Source organism: Anser cygnoides, chromosome 3 (assembly GCF_040182565.1).
Source record: "Anser cygnoides isolate HZ-2024a breed goose chromosome 3, Taihu_goose_T2T_genome, whole genome shotgun sequence".
Lineage (NCBI taxonomy): Eukaryota > Metazoa > Chordata > Aves > Anseriformes > Anatidae > Anser > Anser cygnoides.
In genome coordinates, this window is record NC_089875.1 from 82,793,590 (window position 1) to 82,818,238 (window position 24,649).

A 24,649-nucleotide genomic window follows, 5' to 3' on the forward strand; every position below is an offset into this window, starting at 1 on the left:
TTAAAATACGAGGTTAAATGCGCGTTGCGAGCTTATGGGACGGGTTTCCTGTTGTCATTTGCAAAGAGTTCAGAAGTGCGAGCGTGGCAGTGGATGCTTTCCTGGCCACAATGCCGTGCATTTCCAGGGACAGCGAGGTAACTAATGACAGCAGACTGTCAGCTTGCCCCATCTCCAGACGTGGCCTCACCTATACTCATATTTAGTCTGGTCTTAAGACAGACCTTTTCTCTTTATTTCTTTTTTACTCAGCTAATTGGGTTGGCTTTCTGCAGGTTTTCAGACGATAATTAGGTTCATACTTGTGTTGCCTTGCAGAGCTGGGTAAATGGAAAGAATCAGGCATAGGAGAGGAGGGTAAACCAGCATTGTAGTAGATACAGGAGTTTTATGGATAAAATTAAAAAGTAATTTGCAAAGCAACTTGAAGTAAAGTGGATTTAAACATAATGAAATCATCCTTGACAGCAATTTGTTTGAAGTTCTTCTACTATTATGAGTGTAAAGGGATTTTTTTTTAATTGCCGGTTTCTGGGTAGAGTATTGAGCATAATTTCTCACAGGTAAGCGAAGCATTAACTCTTTGTACATCATTAAATTGGGGCTGGGGTGGGGGGAGAAACTGAGAGTTAGAGAGAGGCATCTTCTGTATTTCCTCATTTGAAAATTGATTAGTGGTTAGCTAACTTAGAGAGGAACTCTATCGGATAACTGAGAGAAAGCAATTAATTACAAGTATGAAAATCCCACAGGATCCCTGACGTAGGAGATACACGCTGCGTGAATATCTGTCGGTGATGGTTAACAGAATATCATGACACTCTACATACAAATTGGAAAAAAAGTAACAGCAATTAGTTAGTTTGCATCCCTTGTTCAGATGAGCCGTGAGTTCTGGGTTTTTTGCTTTTATATACTTTTGCTGTAGGTGTTGGAAGTGTGGGTGGCCAAGAAGAAGCAGTGGTTACAATAAGATTTTCCATTTATTGCCCTTTGTGTACAACTAAAAATAAGATTCAAATGCTTCAGAACTTGTAAAGCAAGCATAATCGTTCTGTTAGCTCTGATGACTGGCTTGCATGCAGCTTCATCTCTGTCTGGTGAGTCCTGTGTTTGAATACTTGTAAATGTGTCTGTTGGAATGAGAGAGTTTATTTGCAGTGTTGTCTAGCTGTGTTCATTCATCAGCTTTTTGGTTTTTGTTGTGTTTTTTTTTTTAAAAAAAAAAAGTTGGGCTTAGTGCATAAGTAAGAGGTGGTGGTGAAAGAATTTTGGAAGCGGAATTGTTCTGTGATCTGGAAAAAACAGCTTTAGAGAGGACTGAAAGATCTTTAAAATCAGCCCTCCAAAACGTCTCTGGCATAACTTGAACTGCTCATCCAGAGCTTAATCTTCTGGGAAAAAATAAAATAAAAAATAAAAAGGAAATCTGTACAAATCTGCTGAGCACCAAGAAACAAATTCTCAGTGTTAACTTTCGACACGTAAAATCCTTTTGGTTTAGTTTTAGGGTGATGGTACTGAAATCTGCTGTCTCAGTGGCTTTTCCAGGTAGTTGCACCGGTTAGGAATTCGCTAAATTAGTTGAAATATATTGAGCTACTAAATCTGTTATGACCACATTAATTGATATGTCAGCTTGTGGCCAAGAGAAACATTAAAGAGAGACGTTGTCAGCATCTGCAGGGAAATTCATAACTTGGTGGTGTAAGGCTGGGTGCTGTCCCTGCCTCACTCGTTAAGCAGTTGTGGCATTTCCAGAGAATGAGTGTGCCTGTGCATCTCGGGCTTCTCGGTTTGATGTAATTCGTGTAATGGACGAGTAGAGAGAGCATCTATTCAAGAGCTACGGAACCGAAGGTAACGGAGGGAGGCTCAAAACTCGTTTTCAGTTGTGTGTCAGCCCGAGCATCGCAGCTTTCTTGGCGCTTCATGACGTTTCCAGGTTTTTCGGGCTTCACGGTGTCGCAGAAGTGTTCCTGTTTGACTTGAGAATTGGGCTACATAAGACAATAGGTTTTCACTCTGAGTAACGCCGCCTTGCACAGAGGATGTGGTGTGCTGGAGGCACTTAGAGGCACACGCGCTTGTTCCATGGAATATTGATGCTGTCGGTGGTGAGTCTTTTATTATGCAATACGAAATCCCTCTGAATTACCTTAATGCGAGCCTCCCCCTCTCCGTAGAAGGAGAGCGCCGCGCGTGTCGTGTGGCTGCTGCCTCGGTCCTGCCTGCTCGCTGAAATGCGCCTTTCTCCTCTCGCATCGGCGCGCGCCCGCCCGCCGGACCGGCTCCTGCCTTGATGCAAAGCACAAAAGGCACGAGAGCTCACGCGGTAATCAAGGTTTTAAATATTTCGGGGGAGGGGGTGTGGGGGGGGAACGGGGAAAAACTTCAGAAATAATTAGTTTCCGTGGTGGTGTTTTCTGCAGGGAATCACGTTACATCTGTTGCAATTATCTGCACATCTCAATCCCGTAGGTGACCAGCTGCCGACAAGCGGCGTAAGCGTTTGTTGTCATTTTTTCTGTGGAATTTTCCCTTTTTGACACAGATGTAGGGGTGGTTCCCCCCCCCCCACACACACACACACACATACACACGCTGCTGCGCCCGACGCAGATGAGCTCAGATGTGATCGCTCACGAAGATAAGGCCAGGAGAGTGTGTGTCATGCGGCGACGGCGCTCGTGCTCCGCTCGTCGCTTCGGCACTTTCCAGCGGGATGAGGCAGGCAGGGCTCGCCCGGGGTGGGGGGGTGGGGGGGGATCGCCACGCGGCCTATTTTTAGCGGTGGCACCCGGGACGCCTTGTGCAACCATCAGTAGGCGCCGCGGGGCTGGTAGTTTTTTCCCTTGTATGGCGATGACATTTTTAAGGTGTTTACCTTTTTGCGAAAGAGACGGCGCGTTCTCTTTTTTGATCGCGTCGAACCGCTCGCGGAGCTGCTCGGCGTGATCTGCACGTTTGTGCTCTCCGCGCGGCTGAAGCGAGCAGCCCTGCCTGTAGGCACGGGTTAGGATTGCCACGAGAGACCGAGGCGGTGCGACTGACCGAGGTTTCCAGCCGAGGAGCTCTCGCAACCTGTTGGCAGAGTGTCTCCCACCTCGGGAACCCCCGAGCTTGTTTTGCTCTTAACTTTCCCACAGCAGCCAGCCTGCCCTCAGCCTCCTCCGCCGCCGTCGCAAACCCTTTGTAGGGCTCTCGCACGGCGTGCCCCGCTCTGCCAGCGCACAAAGGCTGCCTTGAAGCAGCCGCCCCGGCTCTGCTTTACCCCACGATGTGCAGGCACGGGCGACCGCCTGGCAGCGAGCGGGTAACAAGACAAAAAAAACATTTGCGAGGGAGATTTACCATAATGGCGCATTTTAAGTGCATCTCCGCTCCGCCGGTTTCACTTTTAATGCGCTCGGTTAAAGGAATGCCGGGGAGGTTGCTGCTAATGGATGGATCCTCCGGAAAAGTGGGATTTTCAGAAAAAAAAAGATTGACGTTTGGAGGGAGGAATACAAATCTAATGAGAGCGTTTCAGCAGAGGTTTGTAATTAGGAATGAATGGAGTAAATTTGTGCGCGCAGTCTGCGAAAGGGCACAATGGAAGGTGAAATTGCACGCTCTGCGCTGAATGAGGGATGAAAGCCAATGTGTCAGTGTCATGGCATGACAGTGTAGAGTATAAATGATACTGTCACTGAGTGCTGCAGAAGGTACCGAGGGAATTCCACTCCAGTAAATTACATTACTTAGACAGACCTGAAGGCATTGTGTCTGAATGATTGGAGGGAAAAAAGGCTGTCAGCACAAAGCAGGAGATATTACAGAACAACTGGCTGCAGGGTTGGAAGGCAGTGTTTTTCTGATGTTTACCATGCAAAGCCCTTCGGTTGCTTTTTAAATTTTTTGGTTGAATTACAAATGTATTGATGAAGCAATAGTATTTTTCTAGCTGTTGTTCAGAGCAGACACCGGCCTGAAGCAAGGAGTCAGCACACACGGCTCCTGTTGTTGGGGCAGGAATTGGGACTCTTCCAGACCTGGGAAAAAGCTAGTCATGTATTCCTAGCTCAGGCAGTGATCTCCGTGCATTTCTTCATTTGGCAGAGGACTTGCTTTCTGAGCTGCATTTTGATTATGAGGTAACTTTGGCATAGGTTTGTGGAGGGAGGAAGGTTGTTCCCGTCCTCACTAGCAGTGCCAGGGGCTCTGCAACTCCAGCTGGATTGTGGTGGGCAGCAACAGATCATGGGATGCAAGCTTTATGGTCTCATTTAGAGGCACTCGGACAGCACGGCAAGGTCAGAGATGCCAACAGCTGGGAACACAATGTCACGGTGACAGCAACAATCCAGAGACATCATCCATGTCGGCCTGTGCGCCCATGCGCTGGTGGTCATACACGTGTTCCTCACTCTGTTTTGTTCGTCACGCACCCTTTCCCACGTGAAACCCACCATGAACACCACCTTGCTTCCCCCAGATGTTGGGTGGAATTGTTATTTCTCACTTTTTTATTTTGCAGTGACCTCGCAAGGGCAGTAGCCCGGAGACTGGGCTTACCTGCTCCTCTGCTGCTGACCTTACACACAGACATCACCTAAAAGTTCCTGTCATTTCGTAGTTTTATCATGGATGAGACAGTGCAGCTCCCACGGTTCTCTAAAAATGCCTCTTCTTTGGGGGACTCTATGATAAAACAGCTTCTGCCTAAAGAGGCTACGTTTCATTCCTGCAGCACAAAATAAGCCCTGCCTGCCTTGGGGCTTCTTGTAAAAGTGCAGCAGACTTTGTACTGCTAAAAAACTTCCTTTTCCACTTAGCTATTCATGAAAACTGCCACTGAATGTGCATGATTATGGAGCATGCTTCCTTTCTCTTCTCCAAAACTCTTAGGAGCAGAGAGCTTCTGATTCGCAGCAAACCCTGCAGATGGCAGGATGATGAACAAGCAGTCCAGTTAAACTTGCAGGCAACAGTGTAGGCTTTTTCACCTGTAAATATTGTTTCAAGTTGTGTTAACCAAGAAATATGGTCAAACTGAAGTGTACCTCCCCTGGGAAGGCTGCAGTTCACACAGGAACAGGAATAGGTTTTAAGTTTAATTGCGTCCTTTCTTTTAGTGGTACAATAATGTCTGTAAGAGTAGTTTATGACCTGGTCCAAATGAGAATTCATGATTGGGAAAAAAAAAATGAGATTCCACAGTTTGTCTGTTCTGGCATTATTTAACCATTTGTTATAATAGCAGCCTAAGGAGCAAGTCCACCATCTGTATTCCTGTAGCCTGCATTAGCATCCATGGAAGTGTCCCGTCTTCCTCAGGATACGGGATTCAGTCTTTGCAGCCTGTATCTAGAAACCATGGCATCAAATGTATAGGCCGTGTGAAAAAGCAGTAAGGCATCCGTGGAAAAGAAGGTGCCCAATGTGGGATGGGATTCAGCTGCAGAGCAATTCATCGGTGGGTCCTGATCATATCAAAAGATGAGTGGGAGGAAGCAAAGTGTAATTCGTGCCTGGTGTGAGTACTTCCCGCATTAGAACTGGGCTAGGGTGGCGTAGGGTGTAGCACTGTGTCTGTCTCTCTGTCTGGACAGAAAGTATTCAGATCGAAGAGATGTAATTTGTCATGCCCGTGTCCCTAGATCATCATTGCCGTGGGATGTTCTGTGCCTGGTTAAGCACCCATCCGTAGTGCTTGTAGCCAGGCAGTCTGTTTCTTTCTGCATTAGTCCATGTGTATTTTTAAAAAAATTGCCATTGTTCACTTCCACTGTGGTATCTTAACTCCAAAAAGCTGACATTTGTGATTTATCTACTTTTTTCGCTTGTTGGGAAAGCAAAGGCTTTTCCTCATATGCAGCACCGTTCCTGCGGTGGTGATCTCACCACGTTGTCAGAGCGTGGCTCTGCATACTGGTCCTTCAACCCTTCGAAGAGCCGCCTGCTCTCGCTGCCTTAGCGGTGTGTATGGTGCTGTTTGCCTTTTCCCTCGCTGCTCCTGCAGCACGAGCCCCTGTGAACAGCACCTCTGAAGTCTCTGGGGTCGCTCGTGAGCAGCGGGTGCAGGACTGGACTTCAAATGCTGCTGTTGCAAGGATGGGGTGGAAGAAAGAAAGACCAAACTCTGCACCTTAGGGAAAACTGAGAAAGCAGCTAGCCAGTGTTGCTCTAACAGGGAGAGATATTGAGCATGTTCAGACAGATTTGTATCCCCTGGCAAACTTATTTTGCTCTGTAAATGGCTCCCTGCTGTCCCAGAAGGCTATCGCTATCTCTTCCTATCTTGCACAATGGATTTCTAAATAATCAATCTTTGTGCTAGGAAGTTGTGGTTCAGTAACCCCAGCTTGGTAAGAAGTCAATAGTTTAGTCTTAATTGTCATGGCTAACACTTGATAACACAAGACTATAAAGTTTGACATAGCAGAGACTCCTCTACAAACTCCGATTTGCGTGCCAAAAAGCCAGCCCATTACCGTTAATTCCCCTCTTATCATTAGTGTTATTAAACTGACGATTGATGTGTAAAAACTGCCATTTGCATGAAGTTCCCAAAACTGCAGTAAAAGAGACTTTTGTTCTGACTTGGGTTGGGGGGGGGGGAACGCAAAATAACACTACTTCTAACAGCAGAGATGTTCATATAAAGACATGTTCTGAACAATAAGGTCATTTATCCACGTATGACATAAATACATAGGAATTTAAATAATGAGAGATCTTGTGAAATGCAGCAAAATGCACGCCACTGGCATTGTGGAGTTTTTCCCTTCTATAAAGCCCTATTCTCAAGGAAAAGCAGCTTTACTTCTGCTTTGAAAATCCATTATCATAAGCCATTTTTTAAAACACTTGTCTGCAATATTAAAGCAATTTTATACCCTAAGAGCAGCTCTTTCGTAAGGTAAAGTGCAGTCTCGTGTGTGTGTGTGTAATTGCGGTTTATAATACTTCTCACAATCATAATTTCCCCAAAATTAAGAAAACCACTCACTTTTTTAGGCTTCCCTTTTCCTAATTATTTTTTTCCTCTCTCTGTTTTTCTTCCTCAAAAGAGCCTTCTATAAAAATCCCTTTTTAGCCACAAAAAAAAAAAAAAAGGCACAGAACACTTTCTGGATTCATTGCAAAACACTGTTTGAAGGAAACATTTTAAGAGTTTAGGTTAAAAAGTTTCTGCCTTTTTCAATGCATGGGTGACATTACTATTTTGGGAGGCAGTGCCATCTGCTTGTTCAACCAAAAAGCGGGGAAGATATTCCTAGTTCTAGCAGAGCTTTTTGGGTTGTTTCCACGTAAAACTCCCGACTGATCTCGGCTTGAGCTTGCCACCTACCGCGGCGGTCCCAGAGGACAGCGTCCCTGTCACGGGACGTGATGCAAGAGTAGGCGAGGTTGTTGGCCACGGGCACGGGCTGCTGTGGGGTGTGACGGACACAGCTGCTCCCCAGGGGTGTTCACAGTTGTAGGAGGAGAAAAACAGAGCGTGGCAGTGCCCAACGCCTGACCTGCCGCAGAGGGAGAAGAAGAGGGGCTGTGAGGGAGTGGTTGGTGGAGGCTTTGGTTGTAGAGTTTTGGTGGAGGAGTGGGGGATTTGTCTGCTTTTGGATGAGGGAGGACAAGGTCTGTGGGGTTTTGCTGGCTTTTATTTTTTATTTTTGAAATCAGGAGAGCGAGGTTTCCTGGGGCACAGACCAACTGAGTACCAGCTCGATCAGGTGGAAGGACCAAGGGACAATACGAATAGGTGGGGAGGAAAGGGAGGGCTTGTAGGGACTGCGGGGGGATCGGGGGAAGAGGTCAGGCTGCTGAAAATAGGGGCAGCGAGGTGTGTGGTGAGTGCTGTGAGCCCCTGGAAGTAGTGCAGGGGAGCCTGCACATGCAACGGGAGGTGCCTGCAGCCCACTGTAAGGGGTGAAGACGTTTCTCCGAGGTAACAGAGATGTTAGCCTATGTTACCGTGCTATAAGTATTTGCAAATACATATGTATCATCGTTACAGTATCTTCATGACTGAAGAAATGTTTCACCCCATCTCTGTTGACAGAAAAGATTGCCTACTGATAATTGCTTTGCTTAAGTGTCTGATAATATGCCAGGAATGAGAGCATTCCATGTTAGGTCATCTTTAATTATGCATGTACCACCTGTCAGCTTTAAATCTGGCAAAGACGAGTTTTCTCATTGGATTTAGAGTAGGGAAAAGAAGAGATCTTTCAACAGGAATAGGCTGTAGCAAACAGCGTGCCTATGGGGGAGTTTCAAAAGCATTCTCCTAATCTTCCCTAGTCATGAATAACGCTGTTGGCACACGCGGAAATATTTGAAATATTGCCTAATCGAGCTGCAGCAGCGATGGTTTTCGGAGGAAGAGGATGTCAGGCCATCTGTTGAGTTTCCTAGTTTTCCTTTTCGCCATCTCAAAGGGAGAGGGAGCGTTGTGGTGGGGGAGGACACGTGGAAAGCTGCTGCCTTGGCAGAGCTGGGGAAATCCACCCTGAAATCCTCGCGACCGGGCTCTTTGCTGACCACCAGTTATAGCACGCAATGAAACCAGCCAGTCCGACAAAGGCACGCCTATCTTAAAGGAAATCAAGGGCTCGAAAGTCTGCAAAATGATGTGGGTGCTTTGTGGAAAACCTCAACAGGGAGAGATGGTAAAGGTCTCTGGGGATATAAAATTAACGGGGTTGCCATTACAAGACCGACTTAGGATTTTTAAAATTACCTTGGAGAGGAAGTTTATCTTTGTACGGGGAGGGGAGACTAATTCTTTGGGAACAGTGGAAGAGATTTTCAGGTCATGGGAGAACATTAGCTGTTTATTTGGTACAGAAATAGATTTTAGGGATCTCCTGGGTTTTACGGTCATGTTTGCTCTGAGGCCAGCCTGGAGAGCAGGGAAAGGATGGCTGACACGCACCGTTTGTACTTGAAAACAGAAATGGTCTTTGTTACGAGCAGCCAAACTTCTCATCTGCTTTTGGAAAAAGCGAACACCACTTTCGCTGTCAAATATTTGTCCTGATGCTTGTTGCTACTGTATCTGAGTGGGCTTTCGCGCTGGAGACAGGGCTTTCCAGCATGTGCTGCTGTCAGCAGCCTGCACGCAGCTTTCACGGTCAAATCTAGGCTTCCCCCTCCCTGGGATTTTGCTTTTCCAGCTTCTGTGATCACGCCATTAGACTCCTGGAAATAATTCCTCAGTGACACCGAGTAGCTGACACTGATTGTTTTTCCTGGTAATACCTTCAGCCAGCGCTACTTCTGAAATCTGCGATTTGGAACAGTAGGTCAATTTGTGAAACAACAAGAACGAGCAAATACGGACAGATGGCTTTGGATGTGAGAGCATGTTTCTGTTCATCTCACACTTGGCTTTTTCTGATGCTTCATCGTTGCACAAGCATTTGAGGCTGCCATTTGACATAGGGTAGGTGCCGGTTGCTCCTTTGCTGCACATTTTGGCCGATGCCGGTGTGTGTCCTACCTCCATTCCCGTGGGCTGCAGGGCAGCTCCCTCCCCAGAAGCTGGCAGTGTTTGCCCCCCGAGGGCACAGGAAGGTTTTGTGAGACCAGCGGAAAACTAAGATTTTGTTGTGTTATGGCTATGAAATCTGGCTGTGTTTTTCCTGACCTTTCCTCCCAGTGACTGGGCTGGATCGTTCCTCTGCTCAGAGTAAGGCTGCCAGCCTCACCTTTCTTTGTTATTCCTGCGGTAAATGTGGTGACTTCTCCTTCCTGTGTTGTGCTGTGGGACTTTGCTCGATTCTTGGACAGGAGCTGGTTGGTTCCTACTTGGCTGGTTCTCTGTCTGTCTGGGGCTTCCAGTAGCATCACCTGGATGTGGCTGACCTTTACTCATCTCAGATGGAAAAGTGTGGGGGCGTTCCACAGCTTTTTTGCTCTCTCATGATTCATTCAGCTGTTCTTTCCACCATCCTATCTCATGCTGAAGGATTTTCCAGCCCAACAGTGGTCACTGGAAGACATTTCTTTCCTACAGACTGCGTTGTTAAATACAAAAGCACATGCATCTCAGTGGCCCTGTGTTGCTGCTGAGCTCTCCAGCAACACTGGGCACTGCTGGACACGTCCCATTCTCCAGTTGGAAGGGCAACCACACTTGAGCAAACGGAGTACTGTTGTCTCTGAAAAACTGGACACACAGATGAGCTTTAAGGATACATTTAGCGATTAAATAAATATTTATTTAAAAACAGACTTGAAATAATGAAGCAAAGGAAAAAAGTCTTTATTGCCCTCTATGTTGCAGATAGTTGCTGAAGTAGAGCAGTTGTTGTAGAAGGCCTCTCTGTTCTCTAACCCAAGGTGGCATCAACTTCCTTGTCCCCTCTTACAGTCACCAGTCCTTTTTCTCTCCTTGTCCCTTCATTGGAGATTGCCCACTGCCTAGATCACAGGGGGAGATAAAGCTATTTTCTCCATTTCCTTGTGGAGATACTAGTTTGACGTTTATACTGGTGTGTGTCTGGTTTTAGGCTTTATGCTCTTTCTCTCCCGTTTCACTCTCTCGAAGACACTGCAACAAAACTCTGCACGTGTCAGATTTAGAGTCTGTCGTAGCAGAGGATTCTTACAGGAGTCAAACTTCTTCCATAGTGAGGCAAAGGGCTAAGTGAAGCCAGGAGTGAAGCTGGTGAAATTCAGAGCGATGTGTTTACAGTGAGTTATCCTACTGTTTACATTGCTAATTTTAAGAGGAAGGGGAACCCTTCTTGGGATAATTAGTTTTGCCATATTTATAGATACGACCTCTTGCTAAAGCATGTTTTTCCTGACTCTGAGCCGGCTGCTGACAGCCGGTATTACAAGAGTTCATTATGAGTTTCATGGTCCATGTGTGCTTATGTATACATAGCACAGGCAAGATGAAGCCAGGGAGAGATAACGAAGGCAGCGATGATAAACCCTGTGTGAGGGGCCAGTAGAGTGAGGCATTTGAACAATCAGCCTGGGCCAAATTCCAGCTTCTGTCTAGGCCATAACCATAATGAAAATTGCCGTGTCCTTTAACTGATTGCACCAGTTCTCTGCTCCACACATTATTTGGCACTCGAGAGAATCTTTAGAAATGGTAAAACTACGTATTTACATTTTTATGCTAGTAGTTGCAAGTGATTTTATGCTTATGGAAACTGACGCTTTAAAAATAAATATCGAGGTTTATACTTCCCCTCCATTTCTCACAAGCTTTTCAGAGTGGGGATTGCCTCCTGACAGTCATTTGAAATCTTGACTTGTAGCCAGGAGCAGATTGCAGGGCAAGGTAGCCTGCTCCCTATTACCGGCAGCACTGGCAGTGGCAGCACAAGCCCCTAAATCAAGTATTTTGGGTACAGCCCCAAGGCTTGTCTGCAAAATGGGGGTAATGCCGTGCCTCCCGATGTGCCCTGCTGGGGCTGAGCCGCTTGTCATCTCCCCGCAGCAAGTCAGCTGTCGCCGCGGTGCTGTAGATCGATGGTAAATAAATGCAACCTTCTCGAAAAGTTCAAGTGGGCAATCGGAGCTGGAAAAGTGGCTTCTTTTCCACTTGGGTTGCAGCGCGTTTGTGGAGGGATTTCAAGGAAACCTCTCAGGAACAGGAAGCTGCTGACGGGCAGGCAGCGCGGTTGTGCTCAGTGCCTGGGGCCCCCAAAACCCTGGCTGCTCACCGGCTGCCTGAGTGTGGCCCTTGCCAGCCCACCTCAGCTTCTGTCACCTGCACCGAGGTGCTGGTATTTCACCTTGCACCTCGTGAGAAGGGAAAGCCGGATACGGCTTCTTTGCCTTCCCTTAAGTAGGCCTTAGATGGCCTTAAGTAGGCCTAAAGATGGCCTAACAGCACTCCAAAGCAACGACCACAGACGTTTGATTGAAGTTGAGACATGGAGAGAGACTTTGATTCACAGCATCACAGAGTGGCTTGGGTTGGAAGGGGCCTTAAAGATCAAGTCAGCCCCTTACATGGCCCCAGGGGCCACACAGGTCAGGGTGTCCCTCTGACCAGCCCAGCTTTGGGCCAGGTCAGCCGTGGGGCATCTGCCGCGCTGCACAGCAGCACCGGAGGGCTTTGTGCACTCCGGGAGCTTCAATCCCTCTGGGCTGCTGCGATGAATATTACAGAAGCCTCGCAGAGCGGTGGGAGGCGTCGTGCCTTCACGTGCGAGCAGTTGCCAGTCTGAATCACGTCTGCTGCGCTGCAGAGGTGACTGCTGCTCCGCTTGCAGCAGGTTGGTGGAGTGCTAGCAAGTCACATTGGTAAGGGTCCCGGGCTTCAGTCTCATCCGATCTGTCACCAGGAGAAGGAATCGACTCTGACAAATTCTGCAAGTGCCATTTTCACTTTTTTGTTGTCATCGTTCTACAGCCATGCCCTTTGTTTCTGAAATGCTGTTTGTTTACCACAGATTTTTTTTTTTTTTTGTGCAAATAGATTAGCTTTAATTTCTTTCTCAACTACCTGATTTTTATCACATTGCTTCAACGGCATCCTGTTGTTAATTCACATGATATACGATAATGTGATGTGATATCCCTCCCTAGTTAGCAAAATGTTAGAAAAGCTGTTGGCAGCTTCTGGAAGAATAATTAGCAAGTGGAATGACTCAAAGATGTGCACACTAGCCTAAGTAGGCATTTTCCAGCTGTCTGCAAGTTCAAAAAACTGGTAGGGACTTTTCAGACTCACACAAGATTAATTACTTGCTACTAGAAAATAACATCTACAAAAACACGCACCGTGCAGTGAGGGTACTGTGGTTTGTTTCTTAATTTGGAAATTGGCTTCTTTGTCACAAATAATGTAATTTTTGTGTTATTCAGTAGGTATTTTCCTGAGCAAGCGAGCTTTTTTGTTACAAGGGGATGTCGAGCTTAAACTCGTTTAAGAAAGCTCTCAGGGCCTCGTTTGCATCTGTCCTCACGGTGCTGGGTGTAGCGGTGCCTTGGGTGGGGATGGTACAGTGCAGATGCCCTTGTGCTGGCTGATGGAGCAAGGACCCTGAGCTCCTTGCCAAGCCCAGGACGTTGCCATTTCCCTTCTGTGATGTGCAGGAGCTGCTGTCCACGTTGCTTTCTCTAGAAAGCCATTTGCAGCGCTGTGCCTCTGCTCTGAGTGGAGAAGCCGCCATCCATCACACACAGCCACACAGCTGTGCTAAAAGCTTCCTTTTTGTCCACGGACAGCTATTGTCAGCTAGCTCTTCTCTCCCCTCTTCCCTGTGCTTCTGCTCCTGCAGGACCAGCCAGCAGGCTGTTGTATCTCTGTTCTTGCCCCATGTAACGCCGCCCGGCCCCGCTGGCGCAGCAAAGAGGGTGCAGGCAGAGGGGACGTGAGCTGCCCGCACATTCAGGCCGCTCGGCTGTCAGCTTTATTTTACACTTAGGCTCTTACTGCCACCTCCGTAGCCTCTTCTGCTCTCTTGCCTTTCGCTTGACATCTCTTGTGCCTAATTCTCTAATCAGCTGGATTATCATCTCTTGGCACGGCGTCCTCACCCACTCTTCAGCCTCTCACCAGCAAATTACCTCTCCCCTCTCATCATTTCTCTGACACGTTCCCTATTCGCCTCTCTCAGCGCCTGAGATTTCCCTTCCCCTCCCCTCCCTTTCAAAAAGCGTTGTCCCGTATCCCTCTGGAGGAGAGGAAATTTCCAGCAATGTTCTTCTCCGTCTCGCTCCCATTCCCACCTCCCTTTCAAACCCCTTGGCAGCCGTTCCCCCTGTTCTGGGCAGCGCGGCCTCTCTCCGGCCTGCCCTTTTCTGCTTCCTCCCAGCATCTGTACGTACTCACTGTAGCATGCATTATCTTTATCTCCGGCCTCTTGAGTTTCTTTCTGCTCAGTGAAAACACTGAAAATAGCTGCCCTTTCCCACGGTCTGCTCCGCTCCTCCGTCCTCACCTCTGCCCCTCCGGCCTCCCGGTGGCAGCGGGGCAGGACTGGGCTCCTGCCATCCTCAGCCCCTGCTGCCCTCCCTTCTCCCTTGAAATGTGTCCAGCCAGCCCTTCTCCACGTTTCCTTCGGTGAAAGCCCCCCAGCCTCCCCTCTCTGTGAGGCAGGCTTGCTTCTTTTCCTTTCTTCTGTCTTGGACCCTTCCACTCATCCACAGTAACACAGTTTTTAGCATCCTGGTGGATGTTGCTCCTGGCGCTTCCCCATCCCTTCAGCTTCTAGCCATTGCCTCTGGACCAGTCCTAATCAGAAGCTTTTTTCACACACCTTTTCTCCTTTATTATTACTGAAAACATTCACACAAATATCTCTTTCAAGATTTTAATTTCTCCTCTGGTTTATGCTCCTTTTGGAAAAATTCTTGCCACGTGCAGAGGAGAGGAACACGTGTGCGTATGTACTTCAGGCGACAAATGGGATAACAGCTAGAAAAAATAATGACCCACCTAATTGGCACGGAGTGTAAGGAGTATTTCCTAGTGATATAAATCTGCATAGCTGGCCCAAGGACCCTTTTAGTAGAGCTAATTTCGTTTGTTAATGCTTGGAAAGTTCATACCAGACAAAATGAACTTTACTAGAAACATGCAGTCACAATAATACACATTATCTAAGAGATATTAGTTAAACACTGTGCTTATGCGTGCATGTGGATGCACACGTGCTGTATAAACACACATAAGTATATGCACATGTACATACACGTCTATTTTTATGACACTATACTGGAGCATAGTATGCTGTGATGGAAAAGCATCAATGTCATTCATAACAAAGTAGTGATTATCCTAAATTTCATCAAGCAACAAGTATTTTATTCAAAAAAATGCTGTTCCTTTGGTTATATAACTGAGGTATGTCTTTCTGGGACTTAAATTCTTCCAAGTAATGGCATGAGTCTATAGATACACCTACCTGATCTTGACTTCTGATAGTTATAAATGAACTGACCCAGTTTCTACAAAACTTGAATTGTGCTAATGGCAAAATTTTCATTTAGTCTGACTGTGGAAAATTATCTCCTTCTTTCATGAAGCTACGTCACCCATGTGGTCAAGTTCGTCTATAAATATTGGATTTGGTCCCACGTAACAGTGTTTTCATTCTTCTGACAGCCCAAGAAACACAGTACATTGATGTAGTCGGAGGTTTTGAGGGGTGATTTTTTTAATCGTTTATTTATAAATGCCTGCAATATAGATAAGGTACAATTAGGGTAAAGTTGAGGGGGGAGAAGCAAGAAAAAAATATGCTTGATTTTAGGTTGCAGATTTTTCCCTTGTAGATGTATATGGAGAGACAAACTCACTGTCAGGCACAAGAGTTTGCCATCTAGCTTATTCCCTATCTAGCATGAAAATTGCTGTAGGGGGTTGCGAGCACTGAGAAGTATTGATTGTTTCCTAGCTTGCTATTTGTGTTATATATTTTACCTAATAATAAGTAATGCTTTTAGATTAGCTTCATTTGAAATACAAATCAATGGGCTTTATAGATTCCCCACTTTATACATAAACATGTCAGTCTCCAGTGGAGCGAAATAGTTTTATCCCAGATTGTTTATACCGTATAATTATTAATCTGTAGTTTAATCTCCTTGTCTTCATGCGTTTACGGATTGATCCTGCTTGTTGAGGAGCTCCCTCAAATCTCATTAAAGGTACTCGACACCTTGCCAAATAACTGCTGGAATGTGCCAGCTGGGTCCTGTTGCCTGTGGACCTCCCAGTGCATCGTACTATATCTGTGCACTGTAAGTAGCAGTGCCTGCCTTGTATCTTGCCGCTGTTGTTAGAAGCTTCCCTCTACACAGCCGTGTTTTGAACCACAATAAATTTGCTAGACTTTGGGTGCGCAGGGTTACAATTTTCTCTCTCCGATGTTCTCTCCGACTGTAGCTGGAAAATCACTAGCAAAGTGTTTCAGGCAAGTGAATAGGGAAATAAAGCTTAAAATTAGGTGTTGATTTTGCCAGTGTTTTAAATTTTTTGATCTCTCCTAAAGCTCTGGTGCCCCCATGCTGTAGAGCAAAGACATGAAATCGCAGCTGGAGGGTGGGTTTGGAGCCCCAAGTACGGCTGTGGCTGTATTCCCATGGAAATCCATCCAACCAGCCAGGTTACAAACTGCTGAAAAGAAAGCCCAGTGCCTCTGGTGGCTTCTGCCTATCGCTGCCTCCGAAGACTGGTTTCTGACAAACCAGGGGAACCTGCAGAGTCATGCTCTGATCTCTCTACCCGTATTTAGTGTGATGTTTCAGACTGCTTGGCTGTTGATGTTACAGGACAGTGATGGTCAGCCAACCACCATTTGGGAAGCAGAAATCTCGTGGTTCCCATCCTTCTCCTGATCTGCGTCAGGGTCAGGTTACACAATGGCATGTTTAGTTTGTTTAAGGTAATGAAATTATGCACAGAAGCTGTTAAAAGAATATTTAGATTGTCAAGTCAAGAGAGAAATGTTACAACATAGCCTGCTCAGCCTCCTCTTGGATCCTGTGTGCATGCAGATTTGACAGTCTTTAATTGCATGTCTCCAAGATCTATAGAGAATATACAGCTTCTCAGTTCACATCAGAAAAAGGCATACAGCCTTTTTCCTCTCAGAAGAAAACCTGCCTGTATTTCAAATACTGTTCTCTCTTAAATAGTGTCCAGACTGTAGGTATGAGGTACATTTCATCAGCCAGGCAAAGCTTCCGTATGTCACAGCTGCTGGAAGCTTGTCCCTGAGCAAGGCTGCCGTGGTCCTGCACGTGGTGTAGCAGTGGTGGTTGCCACCACGGGGTCAAAGTCATCATTGATTTGTTTTAGGTTACTCTCAGATATGGGACAGGTAAGTGTCTCGGAGCGTCTGTCCCCTTGTGAAAGGAGAGAGAAGATGGAGGGTAGGAGCAGGTTGCTGTCACCCTGTTGGTAAACATGGAGAATGGCTTTGGATTTCGTGGGTCTCCAAGCTATGGTCTGCAGAGTATGTGTGGGATGTCTGCTTTTGGGGACCTGTCTTTCTCTGCCAATAGTACGTTATACCTGAAGATAAATGAACAAAGGTAAACAGGCTGTAAACTTACTATAAAGTAACCATATAAACCAGCCTTAAGGTGCTTTTGGTATACATGTCTAAACCATTAGGGCTGTACAAGAATCAGTTTGACTTTTTATTATGTGGGGTCCTAGCATTATGTGAGAGGCATCGGAGAGGGTGACATATGAGTGGAAATGCAATCGAATTTTAATGGATGGCTCACTTACGAGCAGACTGGAAAATAAACATTTACAACTTGCTGCATGAGAGAGAACAGGGAAAATGAAGAGAGTAGGAAAGCAGCTTGTCAGACACTATTATTTGTTAACAGGCTTCAATAATTTGGATCACATGGCTTAAAATCCCTTATACTGACCTTGCGCAAGCAGAGTACAGCACCTACCAGTAGATTATAAATGTATGTATGCACTGTACTCAGAACCAAAAAAAAGATGTTTTCCAAAGTTAGAAACTGTTGTGTTGGCATAACATTACATTTAAAGTAAAAAGTGTTGAACGCTCTGGGAATTGTTGAAGAATTTTCTGCCAGCTGCTCGAAAATTATGATTTTATACTGTCATCAATAACAAAAAACGTTACTCTAATGAGAAGCCATTCTGGTTAAATGAAGAAATAGAAGAAGTGATAAAACATTAATTAATCCAATATCAAAAAAAGAGAAAATAGAAAAGGCAGGAATGTTCCCTGGATTGTTTTTGTATTCGAAACAATGGAAGAGGATGTATTCATCCTGTACGGTGAGGTGGACAGAAGTTTGCTGTTTACAGCAAAGGAGGATCTGACATGGGCAGGAATGTTTGAAATTAAACATTCTGACATCAGCATGCCCTAGTAACTTTTACATCCAGGAATCTTAAAGGAGGTAGCTGAAAAGCTCTCCTACGTGTCTGTTAATCTGTAATAAATCTTAGGAAACAATGGCAATTCCATAAAATCGGAGAGCTGCCAACTGTATTTCCGATACTTCAAAAAGATAAAAGGGATGTCCCAGGGAATCATAGGCTGGATTAGCTTGACGTTGGCCCAGGGTAACAATGGCAGAACTGCTATTTCAGGATCTCTCTCGAGAGAATTTGGATGCTAAAGTATAGATAATTCCAGTAACAGCTGAAAAGAGAGCTTTTCAAACAAAACAAGTCTGAGTAAAAAGGGCAACTGTGGATACTGCCCTTAGGAGGCTAGAAGAGGTGGGCCTCTCCGCCTTTTAGGTTTGTGAACCAGCAAAGGAATGCCCTGAGATTAAAATTCCCATGATAGAGTGTGCTAATTCAAATAGAAATAATCAAGCCACTCTGCTTCTCTGGGATACAGTGTGGCTTGGTTTGGGGTTTTGTATGTTAACCTCTTATTTGATTTGATCTGATGGCTTTTGCAGCGTTTAGTACATCGAGTTCGTTGTAGTTCGGTGGGGGCAGAGAAACCAAATAAACTTCAAAAAGTTGCATTGAAAAGTTCAATAAATTATCTAAGTATTCTCAAATGAAGAAAAAAAAATCCAAGTTCCCCTTACAGCAATGTTTGCAACTTTAATCCCCCAATTTCTACAATGGCGGAGAAGTTTTATAAGCTCCTCATCATCTTACAGAAGTAAAACTTGTCTTCACCTTCAGCCGTCTTCACAGTCCTTGACCAGACCACAGATGCAGGTACTGCATTAGCTGTACATATGCTCAGAACCAGCACTCCAATGCATCAAGTCTTTCCTTTCTGCACAGGCTTCTTCAGGCTGCAGTTGCATTTAGTCAAAATGCCCATTTCCATCTCACATCCTCTCCGCTTACCCCGGCTGTAGCCTGTTAGGTGTTGGCAGCACAAGTGATTGTTTCCGTGTGCCTTTCTCTGTCGGATGATTTATTGTCTGCAACAGGAAAGGCAGTTCACTTCCAGAATAAGGGCTGGAGCGTGGATAAAGGGAATTTAAACAGGAATCTTGGCTTATGCCAGGCTGTGAAGATAATGAGAATACTTGCAACTCTTGCTTAAAACCTTCTGATAATAAAACGGCAATTCTTGGTTCCTTGCAGGATCAAAAACGTTCTAGGAATCTCTTGGTGTAGTCCTGCTATCCTCTCGGCATGTGCTCTGAAAGTTTGTAAATGGTCATTTCACTGAACTTCTGATCATTTGATGGTTATAAAGGACATCTGAAAGTTGTTATTTGCATATGTTGATAGGCCTTCCAGGGTTCAGAAGGATGCTGTAAATCTGAGGATCCTACTGCAGTAGTCACTAGATTTTTTATTATTATGTTTAGATAAGTAAAAATCTATCATTTATGCATAAGGAAACTCTTCTCCTTCAGTGCATATGCCACCAAAGGAGAACATAATTGCTGATATCCGTTCGGTTATGGAAAATACTGCATGAGCAGATAGTGGCCCAGACTCCAAGGAGAACACACCACCTGTATTCTTCCCAGGAGCAGAAGCTGTGAAGTTATACCCTAAGAAATTCTGTCCCACATTTAACCCAGTGACCTACTGCATGTGTTTCTGCTCTTCACACATTAATCACAACAGGCATGTTCCAAAGGACATGCTGGTTTGTGTCCCAAGGAAATATGAAGGGTATTCTAAACACCTGCTAAGTTGCAACAAAGATGAAGAGCTTGCATTTTAGGGGGAAAAAAACAAGATCAGATTTTTCCTATAACAAGTATGTAATACAACAGGAGAAAATAGGCTTTTGTAATTTGTGCAACCGTTGCAATTTGAGTAGTTGAAGATTTTAGCAGTGGGTTTGACCATAGCTTCCCATGCAGATGAAACCTCTTCAGCCAGTTCTGCAGATAGACTGGAAAAAGAGTAATTAGTACAGCTTCAGAAGTGAGAAAAAAATTAACCAGGAAATGTAATTCTGAGAGGGAATTTTTCTGTTCTGAAATTTTACAACAAACGCTCACTTTAGGCACTCTTCAATTGTAAATATTGATAGCAACCAAAAATTTCAAGTACAAAGCTTCAACACTGAATTGTACTAGAGTTTTGAAAGGATATGCTTCCTTGAGATTAAAACATAAGGAAAATGACTAGCTTTTACCCAGATAACTTGTCATATCTCATGAAGAGGCTGCAAAAAGGAGCAGAACAGCACTGTTGTTCGTAATTTCTAGCTTCCAAACAATAGTAGCATTGGTTCAGTATCGACGTGACCTTCATTTTCATAGTCATATTAGCAAAAGAGACTTCAAAGGAGAAACATTTTCTTTACTACTTCTAAGTATTATGCCATACAGGCAAGTGGCCCTGGACACTTGACCAACCATTTATGCTAGAGCAATTCGGAATATTGTGTGTGCTTCTGGTCTCCATGATCTAAAAAGGATGTTAAGGTACTTTAATGCATCCAGGGGAGGGCAACAAAGCTGGTAGAAGTGCTGGAAGGCATCTCCTATGAGGAGAGGCTGAGGACACCGCGTTTGTCAAATGTGGCGAAAAGGAAATTGAGGGATGACCTCGTTGCTCTCTACAAAGTGCTGAGCAGGGTAATGCTCTTAGTGATACGTTTTCACTTAGGATCAGCCGTAAAGAAGTCTGACAGTGGGACTCGATGGTCTTTGTAGGTCCCTTCCAACTGAGACTCTTCTATTATGTTTGTGTAGATGTAGTCCTAAGGGACATGGTTTTAGTGATGGGACTTGGTAGGTCAAGTTGATGATTGAACTTGGTGATCTTGAAGGTCTTTTCCAACCCAGATGATTCTGTGATTCTGTTCTGTTCTGTTCTACTTCATCGTCTCAGTCAGCCTTGTGGTGAAAATGATACATACACACGCATGCACATATGCCCATAGGGATACATGTAAATAATTTTAAGGTTTTAGAAAAGGAGTAAAAACACTGCTTAACACTCCTTAACAAAACCCCAAAGTACTCATTTAAAGCAAAGAAGGCAAGACATAAATCTGATGGACCCTTGCCAGAATCTCTAGGCTCCCTTTGTGTGAGGAGATTTTCAGCCCCTTCAGCCTTTTCAGAGAGTTCACCAAGCTGGAGGGAAAGATAAAAATAAATAACTATTTCATTTTTTCCTCTCTGATTCTTTAATCTGACAAGCCAGATTAACCAAGAGTAACCCAAAAGGTTGTGTCCTTTCCCCAAGGTCTTGAAGCCTTTGACCACTTCAGAAAAACATAATATGGTGTTTGTTTTTCTTAGTGGTTTCCTGGCACTGTTTCAGCGTTGGGCATTCCCCATTCTGCTTTGAATAAGCTATTTTGAGTAGCAGACTTGGTTCCAGTCCCCTTCCACCATAGCCAGCTACTGTAAAGAGCCATGTGGAAGCTGTGAGAAGAGACTTTATCAGGGAAGAGTTCTTCTGTGTTTCTCACTTTCCACATACATATATGTTTGTTGAGTGTCTTCTGAAAAATAAGAAGATGATTTTCTGTTGTTCCTTCTGTTTTTCTACCCACTATATATCTTCCCCCACCTCATTTACTATGCCCCTCTCACAACAACATCACCATTTATATTTCAAAAACATTGAAAATGCATGTTAAACTAAGCCTGACCTATTGAGCCTAGGACAATTATTGGCATGACTATATTACTTTTCCTGAGTTGTAGAAAGCTGCATATGGATACTTGCTTAGCCTGTATAGAACAGACCATACACACATATATATATATATATATGCATGTACCATGTGTAAACATTATTTGAATGTTAGCTAAAGTCCCTAAAGACCGCAAGCTATCATTACTTTATTCAGCTGGGTTACTCTCTCAAAAAAACAATAACAACACAACTCTCTGAAGTCAAGAAACAGGTTTTATCTGTATGTGGAACATAAATCTATTTGGACTCTTCAAAGTAGCCTCCACTGGGAATCCCTGCTTCTTTATGGTACCAATCTCTGAACAACCTGAAGCACAATTTCCTTAGAGTAGGCACACGGGGTTTAAATAAACATTAATCACAGAGTCTATGGGCATCCTGACACTTATTTAAAAAAAAAAAAAAAAGGCAAACAAGCAAAAAACAAGAAAGTTGTTTCGTGGCACAGCTGAAGCCATAGTACATTTTTGCTTGTGTGCAATCTTCCGATAGTGAAATCATTGTAAGTAACCAAAGTGCTACATGCAGAAGTTATACTCAGCACTTCTTTGTAGAAGTGTAGCATCAGCGTTCCTTCTTTTCTCCTAGTCACTGTCCAGTTGTGCAGTAGGATGTAGGGGCAGCAATACAAACTGACTTCGGCGCTGGGTCTTGCATCCTGTATCAGAGCCTCTGTGCTGTGACGGTGTATGGCCGTGCAAAGCAGATGTTGCACAGCCTTGAGGAGGCATCCCTGCTCCTGTCGGTGTAAGCTCAGGAATGAATTCTCGATGTTTTTGTCACAGCTTCGAAAACTCATGAAGCTTGCCATAAGGAGACAGCTCGTGCCCCAGCTCTGTAGCCAGCCCAGGCGGTAAATGCTTCATGTCACTTCCCTGGTGTAGCTCACAAACTGGGGGCCAGTTTGTGGCCTTTGAGCTATGCTCAGCCCCCCGGACCATGAAGACTTGATGTGACTCGTGTTGGAGCTGCGCAACCTCCTCAGCGATGTGAGTTCTTGCCTTTGGGAGGCCAGAGTAACCAAATGCTTGCAGGGCCCTACGGTATGCCCAGCCAGACCTGCGTCCGCAGAGGGCCCAAGGTGAAATCCCCTCTCGAGTTTCCTTTAGCTGCCCTCCTTCCCGCTCCTGGTCAAGTGAAGGTTTTGCTTTGAGGGGGTAGGCTCAGAAGCACCAGCCATCACCAGCAGCATCAGCTGCCCAGCCAAGAATGCTTGACAATGTCTTTTCCTCTCGGCTGTGTATCTTCTGCTTTAGAGCAGACGTTTCTTGAACAATGCGAAAATCTCATTTTGGAAGATGTTCGTGCTAATGGCCCTGGCACCCGCAGTATGCTTGGCAGTAGGCAAGCCCGCGTAGCCTTGCGGTCCGCTAGTCTATTTTCAATTATCCGGGGTGCTGAGAGAAGGAGGCATTAATATTGCTGAGGATGACATAGCAAATTACTACTGCTCCCTAACCTTTTTAAATTGCTAACACTGTTGTAATCTGTAATTACAGAAATCAGTGTGAGAATTGTGGCACAGTATAATTATCTTTCCTGATACTTTATTGCTGTATGAATTATTAATCAAAATCAGTCTTGTATAGTATTTGCAGCAACTAAGAAGAATAATGTATAATTAAATTTCATTATTTCTATTTTTATGCTGGTGTTTTATGATGTTGTAATTGATAATTAATTGGTTAAAAATTCACACAATTCTTGGGAGTTTCATATGACTATGACTGCTTGGTATTCAGCATTTATTAATTGAATAATGGGCTCGCTGAAGAGACCTTTGTATATAGTCTTCTGTCATTACAGTGAGCTCTCAAAAATGGTGAATTAATCATTAGGCCTTTCAATAGTTTCTTTTTAAAGGAAAGCAGTGACAATATAATCATATCCTTTGTTGTTATATCTATAATTGAGAGATCGTAATAACCAATTATAAAGATGGTCATTTTACGAGCTCTGAAGTGTCACTTATTGATAAATTTCTTTAAAACCAAGGTGTTGATTGCACAAAATGAGTCTTTTCAGAGAAAAAAATATTAGATGAGGAAGGAAGCCCTGGAAAATTATTTTCCTCCCACTTGCCACTTAAAAACAGTGCGTGTTTATCACTAAAAACTGTCAAATCTGATGTGCTTTTGCTGCCATTTGTCAGAAGTACGAGTTCCACTCAACTTTTTCATTATTTTGTCAGCATTTTCCCCATTTTTTTCCTAGTGCCTTTTGATCGGTTATTGGAAAAGAGTAATTGAAAACCTCAGAACAAAAGGGTGTTTTTTTCACACTCTGTGCATCCTATTGAAAAGAAATACTTACAGACATTTACAAGCAAATCAGTTTTGCAGACCGTCCAAGACCGTCTAAGAGCCTTAGATGTGGTCAAGCTGACCACTGCTAGTTAGCCCTAAGTGTCCTTTTTTTTTTTTTCCTTTTTTTTTTCTGTTACAGAAGAATATGAAGTGGAACTAAAAATAGCCACAGTTCAGTATTGATCCTCTCTTAACATGATCAGGAGGAAGCTGCAAGTCACCTTGTATAGCACGATACAGCGTGAGCTCCAGCCTGTGCTTCCAAGCAAAACCTGAGTTGGGCATAACAAAATCTGTTGGTTTCTCATGTCCTGAACCCACCAGGAGCAGGAGCCCCTGGTGTCAGGGACACCTACCACATGTAGCCTTTGGATGGGTGCTCTCTGCTACTTGCCCTCAACATCTTGGTCCCATGCCTGTCCGAGGGAGGAGAGCACGACAGCGTGCCCATCGCCATCTCCTGGGGCTGAGGCTGGAGAGGGCGAGTCTAGGAGACACGTATGGAGGTGCCAGGTTTGGGTTTTCACCTCTGTTGCCATCCAACAAGTAATTTTTGTCTGCAACAGTGCTAGGTAGGTCAGGAAGGGGGGATAATGCAGGCACAGTCCTCTCCCCAGGCAGCTTGTTGTTGGCCAGTGCACTGCTATGTGAACTTTCATCCTATGTAAGCTTGCACCCTGCAGAATGTGGCCCTGGATATTTTTATTGGATCTAACTAATCCTTTTTCGTACCCAGTGAGTTCTCTGCCCAGTAACATGCCAGCAGTGGCCAATTGCACAGGAG

At 44.8% G+C, this 24,649-nt stretch overlaps 1 protein-coding gene across 17 annotated transcripts in view; it reads left to right on the forward strand.

Moving 5' to 3' along the window:
* BACH2 (BTB domain and CNC homolog 2) overlaps positions 1-24,649 on the forward strand; it is a 191,670-nt gene that overhangs the window by 111,092 nt on the left and 55,929 nt on the right. Inside the window, exon 1 of one of the 17 annotated variants that reach the window (XM_048049501.2) lies at positions 7-2,117. The exons of 15 other annotated variants lie outside the window; for them this stretch is intronic. In XM_048049501.2, the coding sequence (XP_047905458.2) occupies positions 2,106-2,117 (12 nt within the window). In that variant the 5' untranslated portion in view covers positions 7-2,105. Of the gene's footprint in view, positions 1-6; positions 2,118-2,142; positions 2,336-24,649 lie in introns of those variants that run through there. One more of the 17 variants, XM_048049500.2, reaches the window with a different exon arrangement.